The sequence below is a fragment of the Hyperoodon ampullatus genome (assembly GCF_949752795.1).
Source record: "Hyperoodon ampullatus genome assembly, chromosome: 4".
Taxonomy (NCBI): domain Eukaryota; kingdom Metazoa; phylum Chordata; class Mammalia; order Artiodactyla; family Ziphiidae; genus Hyperoodon; species Hyperoodon ampullatus.
The window spans coordinates 13,241,534-13,255,869 of record NC_136917.1 but is presented as its reverse complement, the minus strand read 5'-3'; the positions used below and the strand labels follow the sequence as shown (position 1 = coordinate 13,255,869).

Sequence of the window (14,336 nt, the reverse complement as noted above, 5' to 3'; positions counted from 1 at the left end):
TTTTACCCAACAATCTTAGAGCATAAGCATTTTCCTGTTTTACTACAGCACATTTTGGGCACATGAGATTTTGATTTGACTGCATGATTATTATGATAACAAACTACTACTGGGTTCTCACTATGTGGCAGGCATTATGTTAAGCACTTTTTCATGTATTATTTCATTTAATTCTCACTTTCCATGGAGTCATTTATTTAATTCCCCAGTACCTCTGTGGGGTCTACTTTAGTAGTATTCTTACTTTTAAAAATGAGAAAACTGAGGCTTACTGAGGTTAGATGACTTCTCAAGATCACACAGTTAAGAGAATTCCAGGTCTTTCTGATTCCAGAGTGCATGGTCTCAACCACCAAGCTGTAACACTCCATCATAACTTCTTTAACCAGTTCCTGGTTTTGAATTTTCAGAGTATTTCCATTTTTTTTCTTACCACGGCTGCATAAATGTCTTTCTCTATTTAAAATTATGTCCTTAAATAAGATTCAGAGAACAGAAATTACTGAGCCAAAGTATATGGTCATTACTAAGGTTTTCACACTTAATGCCAAATTGATTTCCAGAAAGGGTTGTAACCAATTTTCACTCCCAGTAGCATTGAGTGCATTTTTCATCAGACCCTTGCATTATTTTATCTCATTTTGTAATCATTGCTAATTCAATAGGTAAAATATTATATCCCCTCATATTTTGTTTTTGATTATTGGGGGAACTATTTTTTTCCCCAAAATTTACTTTCTGTTTGTACTACACATTTGCCTGTTAATGTCCTTTGCTCATCTCCTAAGGCGTCAGTGTTTATTCTGACTTACAGATATACTTTACCTCTAAAACTTCATTGTGTCCCTGGAACACATAGTCTCCCTGGAACAGATGATGTCTCTGTTCTTTGGTGAAGCCAGAGTTGAGCCAGCTGGCATTGGTTCTCAATCAGCCCATTCTGTTCACCCCAACCACAAATGGTCAGACTCAGCCTGCAGTCAATCTCAACCCAATCTCCACACTGATGACTGTTATCCTGGGATCATTTAAAGTCCTGACATGAAATAGGGCCTGATTATCCAGGACTTTGTCAACACTGGCTGCAGTGGTAGCACAGCCCCTGTTACAAAGCTCTGTGTAGGGACGTGGCCTCCCTCCCTCCAGCCCTGATGGCCGAGGAGAGAAGGACACAGTTGAAACTGTAATCCCTCATCAGCATCGTTGCTGTGTCTTCCGGGCCCATTTCTGACTTCTTCCTGCCGACTCAAGGGTTCTATAAGGAGAACTTCCTATGTGATGTGTGCCTTTGGCCCAGGCACTGTGCCCTCCTTAGCCCTGCACAGACTATTCCATGAGGAGGGGTGTTTGGGGAAGGAAAAATGGGAGGTCCAAATGGAGCCTGGGCCCAGAGCTCCCCGAACATAAAGAGATTCACAAGGGGTTTCTAATTATGGTGCATTGTTTGCAGATTAGCACCAAAATCAGATCAGGCTAATTACAGTAATTGATTTGACTGAGAAGTGCTTCTGAATGATGTCCCGCTGTGATTTTTTTCCTCTCTGGATGATGGCTGAATTAATGGGACTCTAGCTGGACTGGATGTGCTAGCTGCGGAGGGCCAGCTGCCCTCTGGACAGAGATGGGAGGGGCTGGTAGCTGACTGAGGAAGGGGCCAGAGCAGAGGGGGAGGGAGGTGTGACAGTGAGCCTACTTGGGGACCTGCCACCAACACTCTGGTTTTGCTGTCCAGGGCCAGTGGACATCAACATTGTGGCCAAGTGCAATGCCTGCCTTTCCAGCCCGTGCAAGAACAGCGGGACGTGCAGCCAGGATCCCGTGGGGCAGTACCGCTGCGCCTGCCCCTACGGCTACAAGGTATGACAGGAGGCCCCGCCCCCTACCATCCACGGCCCAGGGAGGGGCCCTGTTCACTGCTGACCCTCCCTTCTCCAAGGACAGTGGATAAGTCCACTTTACGGGTCACTCCACAACAGCATTTGCCAGCAACTCTCCCGTTCTCCCCAGCACTGCTGAGGGCTGCCCAGTTGTATCCCATTCACACCCATCATAGAGGACCCCATATAGCCTTGACAGTGATGCAGTGAGATAAGGAGGAAATGTAATATTTGTATTTTCTTTCTTGAACATGGGGAAATTAAGTCTCAGAGAGTTAAAGTACCTCCAAGTAGAGGCATCCCTTGCACCCACCACACTGACCTCCTTCCAGGGTGATTCCCAGGTCCTCCCCCACCTCCCTTCCCTGCCCGCAGGACAGCCAGCCCTGGAAGCACTAGTTCCAGCTTGAGAAGGATACAGGGATGGGATTAAAAGGCCAGCCTTCACTGTTGACAGGTCTGATCAGCCAACAAGGGCTGGGATAGAGATCCCAGTTCTCCTGTGCTCCCCAGAAATCCAGGCTAATTCCAGAATAACCCTTCCCTCCTTTCTTCTCACCCAGCAGCATCTAGAACACATTATCCTGCCTCCATATTAACATCTATAAAGTATGGATGATGTGCCAAGCGCTCTGCTTGGCATTTTAGTCATCTTTTCCCCTGTAAGGATGGACTTACTGATTCCCGTTTTACAGATGTGGAAACTGAGCCTCAGACTGTTGAAAGGGCTTGACTCACTGGCCCAAGCTTGTAAGCAGTAGGGTTGGGTTAAGACCCAGGGCTACATGATTCCAAAGCCCCCCCTACTTTCGCCTGGAGGTTTCCTGAATAGCTGAACCCCTCACTGCACCTCACTGGGGTCAGCAAAGCCGTGACTGGGTCCTCTTCCCCAGGACCCTCCCGGCTTCCCAGATTGAAGCCATCCCAGGGCACCCATCTGAAGGCACTAGGCATGTCGAGAATTTCAAGACAGTCCCCAGCCTGTCTGATGGACCCACCTGGTACAAGCTGAGCAGGAGGGAGCTGGCATCCCCGGGTGTCCTGTCCCCAGGGGGATTTATGTGTATAGTGACAAGCTTGAGGGGCAGACTGCCGCTGGGGAACAGGGCTCCCTGGTGGCTTTCTCAGCTGTAGCTGTGCTTCCAATAGACAGTGTCGGAGTGCCACCTATGGGCCTGAGCCTGAGACGAGAGCCAAAGGCTTCCTATGAGGCCAGTCGGACAGCCTCCCTGCCCAGGGCAGCCAACCCCAGGCCTCACACCCACAGGAGTCCCAGACCCACGCCCCTGCACACACACGTACATACACACACACACACGTGTACACACACACACAAACATATTGTAGGGGAAGACTAGAAATTAAGCAAACATGCTCAAACGCCTGGATCCTCAAACTCCCTTGTATGTATTCAGTGGAGAAAACTCAGGCTGTGGATTTACACAGAGCAGCAGGCGTGGATCCTGCCTTTGTCATTCCCTAGCTGGGTGGTGATGGCCAGTGGCTGCACCTCAGGCCTCCGATCTGCACACTAGGACCTGCCACACAGCCTTGCTGTGAGAATCAAGTGTACGGTAACACACGCAGCACACCCAGCACAGTACCTAACATTCAGTAAGTACTCAGCAGCTGTCATATGGATGCCTTTTAACTTTACTGTCTATGCCGGTCCCTAATACCAGGGTGTGGAATGGGCCATCAGGAACAGATGGCATGTTGCTGGTTTCCTGTAAAGGAAGCTAGAAGCCCCAGCCACAACCTTTACAAACACACTCACACACACACACACACTCGCACACACTGGGGAGGGGGTCGTGGGGGATAGCCGAGGAGCATCCCGAATCTAGTGGATTTGAGCAAAATGAGGCTGAAAAGAGTTGAACTGAACTAATTGACCAGGCGTTGACAACGGTGATTTTTTTCTCATGAACATATAAGTGACAGAAATCCCCACCTCCAGACCCAGTTACCGCATGATCAAGGGCTAGGCTCTGCCTGCTGGATTTCAGTGCTCTGTGGCATAGGGGGCTGGAGGAGACACCTCCCCCTCCCCCATCCCCAGGGGAGGAATCCCCCTGGAGTTCCTGGTACTTGAGAGTCCCCAGAGCAGGGAGGCTGGCCCAGGCAGGGGCTATGGAGTCCCCGCCTTGACCTGCTCAGGGTTCTCCAGTCCCACGATCCATGGCCCATTCATCTCACACACATACACACACACACACACACACACACACACACGCACGCACGCACGCACGCGCACACACGTGAACTACTTAGCAACAACCAAAGACCTGAAAAAGTCTTTTAATTACCCACATTCACCTCTATCTCAGAGCCCCATGATCATCATGGTCATTATCTGAATAGCTCTTAATTATGGAGCTACCATTACCTGCCAGGTGCCTTATATGAGTATGATTTCTAATCATTCGTTAACTCCGTGGGGTAGGCATCATTATTCCCATTTTACAGGTGATGAAAAGTCTCAGAGAGAACTAGTAATTTCCTCAAGGCACGTAGCAGTAGCCGGACTAGCATGTGCATTGAGACCGGCCTAACTGCAGAGCCCGTGTTTTGAGAGGGGCAGAATAAGTGCCCAGCATAGCATCGCGGTTCCCAGCGCTGGCTTTGGACTGGATGTCCGGTTCAGCTGTGCCTGTTCCACTTCCTGCTGTGCGATCGTGGGTACAGCACCTCACTTTCCAAGTCTGCCTTCCCTCTCTGTAAGAATGCGGGTAATAACAACCATACCAATCTTGCAGGGGTGTTACGAACATTATACACAATACAAAACTTAGCGTGAGGCCTGGAACAGAAAATGTGCTCCATAAATGACAGAGAATGAGCCTCGCGGTTTCCATCGACACATGGACTTTCTGAAAGGGATCCCACGTTGCTCTGGTTTAGGATACAACCAGACCTCAACCCGAGCTGCATTCTCCATGTCCCCTCCGAGAAACCTCTAACGGGCCCTTTACTGGTGACGGGGCTCGAAGAGGAAGCAGACGCGGGCCTGCCTTCAGATTGCTGGAGACAGGGCCTGAGGCTCAGCGTGGAGACAGTGAGAAGGCGGCACTCCTCGGCAGAGCCCAGTCCCACTCCTTACAGGCACTGGCGGCAGCAGCAGAGCGGGGAAGAGGATTTTCTTAGGCAGATGACGAGCAGGTGGTGTGGCAGTGGAAGGGCTCCCGCGATCACCCCCGCCTGGCACAGCGCCCACGCCAAGCCCACAGCCCAGAAACAAACGCAGCAGATTCCTCCCGAGGACCGCCGGCCAAGACTTCGGTGCGGCACCGGTCCACGGGTCCCAGGGGAGAGAAGCTGGACGCAGAGGACCAAGCGTTGCGCTGCTCCCTGGGACGCTGGGTCTTGACGAGCACAGTCTCTGCCTCAGCCTCCCTGCGCAGTGCCTTTGCCCTCGCCGTTCCTTCTGCCTGACACGCTCTTCCGCCCCCTGCACACGCTTGACTCCCTCTCAGCTCAGACATCCCCTTCAGGGGGGGGCTGCTCCAAAGGAATCCCACTGCACCCAAAATTCTGTCTCACAGGAGACCTCAATCTGGCCTAACATCAGGATCACCTGCAGAACTGGAGAGTAAATGCCAACCCTGGGCCCACGTCCAGACCAATCAAAGATGACTGTCTGGGGGGCTGTCACTTTATAGGGCCAAGGCCTGTGGACCACGCTTCAGCCGTAGTCCACCCTACAAGTTGTGGATTACCGTTAAGCCTCAGTGGGGCTAGGAATAATATCATCTACTGGTATTTATAGGATGCCTACTATGTGCTAGATGTGGTATGTAATATTAGGCACTTCCTTATTGAAAGGTCTAGTTTAATTCTGGTAAGAGCTCTATGAGGTAGGCTTGTAGAAGTTAAAAGGCTTATTATACAAGATCAAGGTCAGCCAACCAGGAAGAGGTGAAGCTGGAATATGAAACCAGGTCTTCCTGGCTCCAAAGCCCCTGCTCTCAGCCTACAGGGTATGATGGCGAGAAGCAGGTGAAGTCTGGGAAGTAGTGAAGCTGGGGCCCAAACTCCTGAGTTCAGCATTCCTCCCCTCCTCACTGTGGAGTGACCAAAGGCAAGGGCTCCCTCAGGCTTTCTCTGGGTCACACAGCAGGCTTGTCCCAGGGAGGGCCTCCATCTCCCTGACCTCATTCCAGAGGAAGCTGGGAACCCACAGGGGTCTCTTCATCATGGCAGCCACAGAAAGCCTCCCTAACCACACGCTTCTCTCTCTTCTGCTCCTCAGGGAAAAGACTGCACTGTGCCCATCAACACCTGCCTCCAGAACCCCTGTCTGCATGGAGGCACCTGCCACCTGAGCGAGAGCCACAGCGATGGGTTCAGGTAACAGCTCACCCTTGGGCCTTCCCTCCTCTCAGTCTTCATGGTCAGGCTCTTGGGGCAGGCTGAGGGAGCACAGCTCTGTGCCTCCTGCGTGGGCCCACACCCTGCCCAGCCCCTTATGTGAATGACTCCAAGGCTCTTCACTCCCTATAAGGCAGCTACTACTATCCCTCTTGTAATAGATAAGGAAGTCGAGGCATCAAAGGGATAAATCGTTTGTCCACAGTTACACAGTAAGCGTTGGTACAGGAATCTGAATTCAGGTAGTTCGTCTCCAGAGCCAGGAGGTCTCCAAGGGAAGCCACAGTTGCTGGCTAAAGTCAGAGTAGGATGGGATAATGGCTCAGAGACCTGCCAGCCTGGTAATTCCACCACCCCTTTCTGTGTTATAAAAAACAATAATAATAGGTGACTTTGATTACATGCTCATGACGTGCCAGGCAGTGACTCTAAGCCTCATTTAAATCCTCACGAGGACCCTATCCGGTACAGGTAGGTACTATCCCCATTTAACAGATGAGGAAACTGAGGCACAGAATTGATTGGCTCTAGGTCCCATATCCTGACACTCATTCCTGAGTCTCCAAACCTCACCTCTTTCCTCCCTGGCATTAAGAGCTCAGGAAGAAAGGAGGTAGAAGGCACTTAAGGTTCTTCTCACCCCTGTCCTTGGAGCGGGCCTTCTGCAGCTCTGCCAGACCTCAGGCCCCTCCCAGCTGTGTGCACAGGTCCAGTTTCCCAGGCCCTACCCTGGCAAAGCAGACCAGTGACAATTGTCCCGTTTGGCACCCCCAGTGAGCCAGTGGGTCAGGCGGTAAAGGGGGGGCATCTGGTGGCAAGCTGTGTGCAGAGAGGTCTTAGCGCTCAGGTTGCAAACAATTAATTATCAAAAGCCCTCTGACCGGGGTTGCTGCGTGTTCTGCAAAAGACATCAGGTTCTGGGCTCTGGGTTCTCCCCAGGGAACCCAGCCGCCCACGTGTCCATCTGCCAAGCCAGCCCCATCAGAATCAACTCGTAAAATGTGAAATGCAAGGCAGAGTTCGTTTTCCTGCTTGGAGTAGGCCAAACAACGCACTCTCACCGACTGAGAGAGCCGGGGGGTGGTGGGGGTAGAAACCACCCAAAAAATCTCACGGTGGTGGCCACCTGGCCTTAGCCAGGAATCACGCGTCCAGGACTGAAAGCCCGGCTCTGCCCCCGCCCCCTGTGCCCCCTCACCGCCACCCCGCGAGCCCAGGGACCCGCCTCGGCAAGGGACAGGAGCGCCCCCTGCAGGCGACTGTGTTGCTCCCCTCTCTGCAGGTGAGCAGAAGGACCCGTCTCAACCCTCCGTTGTTGAGGATTTCAAAGGAACTGGAAATATTTTTAGGACTTAATTTTCAAGGAAAATGGCCCAGACCCACAGGATTAGGAAAATGGGGTGGAGGGTGCAGGCAATGCGGCCCACATCCCTGGGATGGTACAGCTCGTGTGGGCTCCTCAAGCAGCAGGAAAGCACTGCCCCTCAGGGCAGCACCTGGCAGGCTGGCAAAGGGAGAGCCACCTGTTCGGACGGAGGTTTTGCTCCCTTATCCCTCCTCTATCTGTTTCCTAGAGCTGCCATAACAAAGTACCGCAGGCTGGGGGGCTTGGAACCAAAGAATGGATTCTCTCACAGCTCTGGAAGTCAGAAGCCCAGACTGAAGGTGTCAGCAGGGCCATGCTCCCTCTGAAACCCGCAAGGGAGGATTCTTGCTCGCCCCTTCCTAGCTTCTGATGGCTGCTGGCAGTTTCTGGCCTCTTCCTAGCTTCTGACGGCTGCTGGCAGTTTCTGGCATTTCTTGGCCTGCAGCTGCATCACTCCAATGTCTACCTTCAGCTGCACATGGCCTTCTCCCTGTGTCTGTCTCCACATGGCCGTCTTCTTATAAGGACACCAGTCATGTAGGATTAGGGGCCCACCCCACTCCGGTGAATGTGGTCTTCAGTTAACTAATGACAGCTGCAGTGACTCTGTTTCCCAATTAGGTCGCATTCTCAAGTACTGGGGGGGTTAAGATTTCAACATATCTTTTCGAGGGGACACAATTCAATCCATGACACCTCTCACTGGTCAGAATTCTGGAAGCATCACCTACCTCTTCATACAGATGCTTCTCCAGTCTTGACACGTTGTCCCTCTGCTCAAAACAGAGCTGTCCCTACAGCTAACACATTGCTCTTGAGACATCCTTGATAGCTCCACCCCCTCACTGCCCCTACCTCCCGTAAGGTTTCCAGCGAGAACAGAAAAAAACTTTAGCCTCTTCCCCACCCTCTATCCAGTCCATGAGCAACCCCTGCTCTCCTGACCAGTCACTCTCACCCCACGTTTATGCAGTCCTAAGGCTCCGGGGAGAGTCAGAGTAACTCATTTGAGGCAAATAGGCGACACTGTGGTTTAAGATCTTTGGAAAACTACCCACGGTCTGGCTCTGAAGAAATGACCTTTTTCATGAATGGCCAGGGTCCCTAAGAGTAACAAAAAGGACTTATAGAGTCATTTTGCTCCAGTTCAAGAGCTCAGACCCAAGGGCCCTTCCCCCAGCCTTTTGTAGAAAATGTGACCCAGTTTTCAGGTCATAGAGGGAAGGAGGTTCTTTAGGATTCTAGGACCACAAAAATCCACTTCCTATTAGTTTAGTTTCGTTGTTTAGCTCAACGCCCAAGTCAGAGCAGTCTCTGAAACGGAGAGAGGCCTGGAATTCCAGGTCTGAGGCTGGAACACATGTTCGTGGATGGGGTGTATGTCCCCGGTCCCTGACGAGGGGGGAGGGGCCACAGAAGGAGTGAGATTCCCTGCAGCGCTTCTTTAATCCAACGCTCGGCTCCCACCTGCATCCTCCCAGCGCTTCCCTCGCCCCCTGTCAGCTGCCCAGAACTGACTGCATCAGTGCTGACTTACTTTGCATGCCTAATCCTGGGGACGTGGCCAAGGTCGGACAGAGGACGGGGGGGTGAGGTTTTTATCCAAGAGGTTTGACACTCCAGAGACGGGTTAAGGAAATGCATCATACTGATCTATGGTGTTTTAAGCCAGGCTCACCAGAAAGTGTTGGCAGGAGAGGGGCCCTCCCACCCTTCCCTCAGCCCCCAGAAGCTGGAGGGGGCTCCGAGGTAGCAGGAATACCTGACAGGGAGAAATGGCATCCCTGAGAATAAGGTTAAGGAGGTGGGTAGTTTTGCCTAGAACTAAATCTAGCTAACACGCGCTGTGTAAGCGTTTTACGTGTATAATCTCATTTAATGCCTGCAGCCACCCTGGGGGTAGATAATAGCACCAGTCAACGGATGAGGAAACTGAGACGCAGAATTTAACTCCCAGGAAACCTGGTTGCAGAGCCTGATCTATGTCCTGCTCCAGATAAAAAGGCTGCCCTTGAGTAGAAAATCACCAAAAGGGCAGGGGTCATTTTGCTCTTTCTCTCCTTGGCTACTCTTGAGACTACCCAAAGGCTGATTAGGAGACAGCTGGAGGAATTTAAGCTCCACCCAGGAAACCACATCCAGCTGGGGGAGCGGTGAAGGAGGCACGGCCGATGGGAATTGCGCCCTGGCGAGGTAGCCATCCAGGGCCAGGGGAGATGGAATACTGCCCGGAGACAGGGGGCTAGATGAAATGCCCTCTTAGGCTCCTAAGGGTCTTCCTGCTCAGGACCCCAAGACCTCCTGGGTCCACCGTGCTGTCCGGGACCTCCATCCAGAGGAGAAACCTGACTGAGTCTATTTCCCACCTTCCCCTCTGCCGCTCCAAACCCACCCCCTCCCTGACCCCCGGCTCCCCGCTTCACACCCACACATCCCCAAAGCTGCTCCTGCCCCCTGGGCTTCGAGGGGCAGCGGTGTGAGATCAACCCAGACGACTGCGAGGACAACGACTGTGAGAACAACGCCACCTGTGTGGACGGGATCAACAACTACGTGTGTGTGTGCCCACCGAACTACACAGGTGAGCCCCCCTGATGCCCGAGCGCGGGTTGGTGTGTGCAGGCTGTGGCTTGTCGTGCGTTAGGAGGGTACCACTTTCTTAGCTTCTTCCAAAGACTCCACCTGCTGTCCCCCTCTGGACAAAGTCTTGAATCCCCAAAACCCGGTACTGTGTCATGAGGGGCTTCCCAGAGGCCCTCTCTCTTCTAGCTTGTCCACCCTCTGCCACCCCCCACGCCACCCCCTGCAAATCACTAGTTCCTCCCCACTTTGAACAGGTCCCCAGGGCCCTTTCAGCTGTCTGTTCATTTGGTTCATGTTCATCCCCTCCTTCGGGAACCCTGGAGCCCTGGTGGTGTTTGAAGCCAGCACAGAGGCACTTGCATTGTGGTCATGCTCCGTTCGGGTCTGAACTGACGGTGGGCAAATGGGCAGGGGTGGAGGGAGCTGAGGAAACACGCATCAAGGCGGTTTCCCGCCTGCGTCTGCCGTGGACCGGGGTGCAGTTCTGGCTTGTTGTACTTTGTTCCTGAGAATGGGACGTAGTGGTTTTGTCTGTGCCAGAAAACGTCAAAAAGCGTCCCCCACGGAGACCGCACCTCTCCGGGCGTCTCCAGCAGATGAGGGGAGGCTTAGAAGGCACACAGTGCTCTCTGTGGTCTTGAGAGACCGGGGCAAAATGAGGACGGGGTGGGGGTCAGCTTATCCTCACCGCAACAGAGAACAGACGCCGGGGCTGTGCCTGTCATGCTTTTACTCCCCGGCCATCCTCAGGACCGTCCTCTGCCCTGTCCCCTGGGAGCCACGGCCCAGGCTGCCTTCTCCTGCCCACGCCTGCCCTCTGAATGAACCTCCCTGGCTGGAAGTCTGTTTTTTCTAGATCCCTCTCCACCTGGCTTGCCGGGGGTGGAATGCGAGGAAGCGCAAAGCTCAGAGATGCATCTGCCAGGGACCTCCCCCCTGCCGTCCTATCTTACCTCCCACATTCCCAAAACACACTTTCAGGTGGTGTGAGTATTTCAGGGCTTATATCCTTGGGTATTTATGGCCTGTTAGGCATTTTCTGACACTGTGAATTTCAAAGGGGATGTATCCAGAGACCAGAACTTCACATTCTTTCCATATTTTCTTCTCTGAGAAAATCCAAGGGGCTTACTTATCAGTAACAGTTGGACTGTGCTGCTAAGCACTGTCCCCTCCTCCAGGAAGCCTCTGGGTTTCCACTGAGTTTTCCCGTCATCGCGCTGATAGCTCTGTGTTGTAATTAATTGCCTGCTTATTTGTAGATACACCCCCCCGCACTAGCCATGGCGGGGAGGGGGACCAGGGCCAGGTCACGGTTGTGTCCCCAGCCCAGTGCTGCCACACAGGAGGTGCTCCACAAATGGGTGTGGAAGGAAAAACAAATAAGCATAGCCCAAGGTCAGGAGTGGTTTCAGCTGCCGCCGCCCCTAAATAATCAAGTGAAATAGCCAAATGGTGGTGCAGTGACCGTGCCCGGGTGAGGTCCTGCAGTCTTCCCATGGTCACTGCCAGGGAAATCGAGGCTGAGGCACAGGAGAAAGGAGACGCCCAAAGAGCAAATGCAGGGCTCCTGATACCCGTGACCTCCTGGCCGGGGGCTGGATGAACCTGACTTCTAGCCAGGGCATCCCCCTGGTACCCTCCCTGATGCCTGGGTTCTCTCTACCCGCCCCACCAGGTGAGCTGTGCGACGAGGTGATCGACCACTGCGTGCCCGGGATGAACCTCTGTCAGCATGAGGCAAAGTGCATCTCCCTGGACAGAGGATTCAGGTGAGGCTCGTTCGTGACCAGCACCGGGTCCCAAGGACTCGGCTCCAGCAGTCTGGGTTTGAGGCAGAGACGCTGGGGCTCCCTCCATATTTTTTTTTCCTCTCTCTCTCTTTCTGCCTGTTACTTGTTTGTTACCATGTGCTTTTCTGTATCTCTGACCAGTCATGGTCTACTTCTCTTAGTCTGTCTCTGTCTGTCTTTCTGAGCCTCTGTGTCTGTCCTCTCTGTTCCCTCTCCCTCTCCCTCAGGCCCCAGATCCCCCCTGTGCTGAAGGCAGTGGGTAGCACAGGAGGTTTTCAATTCCCTCCCTCCAAGGCCCTTGCCATGGACCTGGGGGAGGAAAAGTTGACACAAAACAAAGGTTAAGAAAAGAAGCAATTCCTAGGGCCTTAGATTCTGGCTCTGAGTGCTGCTGGGGTTCTGAGGAGGGTGGGAGAAGAGCCTTCTGGAGCAGAGAGGGAAGCCCCCCACCCTAGGAGGTGGGATGTGAAGTGACCACCAAAGAATGGGTGGAATTGGGATGCGCCATGAGAAGGAGGGAGAAGAGTCTAGAGTAGGTGAGGGTGACATGGGGCCATGAGCACCTCTTCCTGTGTTTTCCTTTTCTCTCTGGATATCCCAAGCCTAGAGCTTACCACCAGGGAAAACGCAAGAGGCGTGGAGGGCCTCTGGCTTCAGAGGGAGCAAAGGAAGCTGCGGTCCTTTGGTGCGTGCACCCTCCTTCAAGTCTGCCTTACCCGCTCCTGTCCCCTCGGAGATGTACCGGGTGGGCTTTCACATAATCGAGTTCCCTGAGCTTGAGTAAGAGCGAGGGGTGCCTCCCCCGCACCCTGCTTTTCCCACTCCAGGATTTGACTTCAGGTCAGGGCTGCTCTTTCACTGAAGGAAGAGCAAAGGGGTAGGAAGAGATGCTTAAAACACAAACTTGAACCCAAAGCTGAGCCGGCTGGACCGACAGGAAAAGGGCTTTGGGTGTACCTAAGAAGGGGCAGTGATGGTGACTGGGCATCTGAGCTATGAAGGGCGGGTAGAATATCTGTAGATGGAAAGGAGATCAGTGGTATTCCAGGCTGAGTGGACGGCAAGCTCAGAGGACGCTGGCTTGGACGAGCAGAGCGAGCTTGGAGACTGGTCAGAAGTGGTCCCGGGTACAGGTCTGGGAATGGGGTGCTAGAGACTTAGGACCAGAGATCACGATTCTCTACTACTTGTCCCTGGAAACTCTCTCCACTGTAACCAAGACCCCTTGAGTTCAAGGACAATATAGAATATAGAAACCAGTCTCGCTTTCAAAATCTTGAGATAATATTGATATATATATGCACAGTGTCTCTTAGAATCTTGAAGAGGTCTACAGGCCAACTCAATAATGTTGATTTTTTTTTTCTTTTTGAGATGCATTTAAATGAAAAGTCCCTTCTCCCAGTGCAACATTTTATAATGTTATCGCCCTCCCCTGCCATCACCATAACAACTCACATCCCAAGGCAGGCAACAGGGGCATTAACAAAAGAGATGTGCAGTCAGTGCAACCTTTGCCCAAGTTTGAAGATGTTTATCTTCGGGGATTTCCTTGTATGCTGTTCTAATGAGGCCTCAACTCAACAGAACAGATAGTACTCTATCAGTATGTGTGACATGAACACTGAAGTAATAATATACTGAAGCCCTGAAAATAATAATGAACACTGCCCATACACACTGAAAATAATAACAGAAACAAAGATGGCGGTGGCTAGCATACACTGAACACCCGCTCTGTGTCAGGCACCGTGCATTATCTCACTTAACACTCAGCAATCTTAGGATGTAGAAACTGTTACCCACCTCCTATGTGGGGCTGAGGCTCAGTGAGGTGGAGCAAGCAGCCGACACACGTGCACAGAAAGGGATGCGAGTCAATCCAGGCCTGACTGATTTCCTCGGCTAAATCCAGAGGCTCCTGAAGTCACTTGGTTACTCCTCGTCCAGAATCAGTAGGTCGAATGCATATCAAAATTGCATAACCCTTACGCTTCAGAAAAAAATATAAAGGCAACACATTGGAGGACAACAGGGAATGCAGGTTATACCACCAGATGCTTGTCTTTGGCCGATGAAGAAGTGTTGTAGAGATCTTTGCTATTGGAGGTGAGATCCATGAACCAGCAGTATCAGCATCCCATGGAAGCTGGTTGGGAATGCTAATCCCCAGGCCCCACCCAGACTCCCTGAATCAGAAGCTGCACTTTAACAAGACCCCTGGGTGTTCGTTTAGGAAGCGCAGGTGTGGAGAGGGCTGTAGCACTGGGAGACAAGAAGGATGTAAACACATCTTCCTCCAGACTTCCACTGCTTCATCTGCGAGGGAGCATGGCTTCTCTAATT

General features: G+C 52.4%; 1 protein-coding gene across 2 annotated transcripts in view; it reads left to right on the top strand.

Annotated features, from left to right (window-relative positions):
- Positions 1-14,336, top strand: part of SLIT3 (slit guidance ligand 3) — a gene marked incomplete at its 5' end in the record, with an annotated part of 578,559 nt that overhangs the window by 529,126 nt on the left and 35,097 nt on the right. Inside the window, 4 exons of one of the 2 annotated variants that reach the window (XM_079702652.1) lie at positions 1,733-1,857; positions 6,130-6,227; positions 10,056-10,195; positions 11,876-11,969. In XM_079702652.1, coding sequence (XP_079558778.1) covers positions 1,733-1,857; positions 6,130-6,227; positions 10,056-10,195; positions 11,876-11,969 — 457 coding nt within the window. Of the gene's footprint in view, positions 1-1,684; positions 1,858-6,129; positions 6,228-10,055; positions 10,196-11,875; positions 11,970-14,336 lie in introns of both variants that reach the window. The other variant, XM_079702651.1, reaches the window with a different exon arrangement.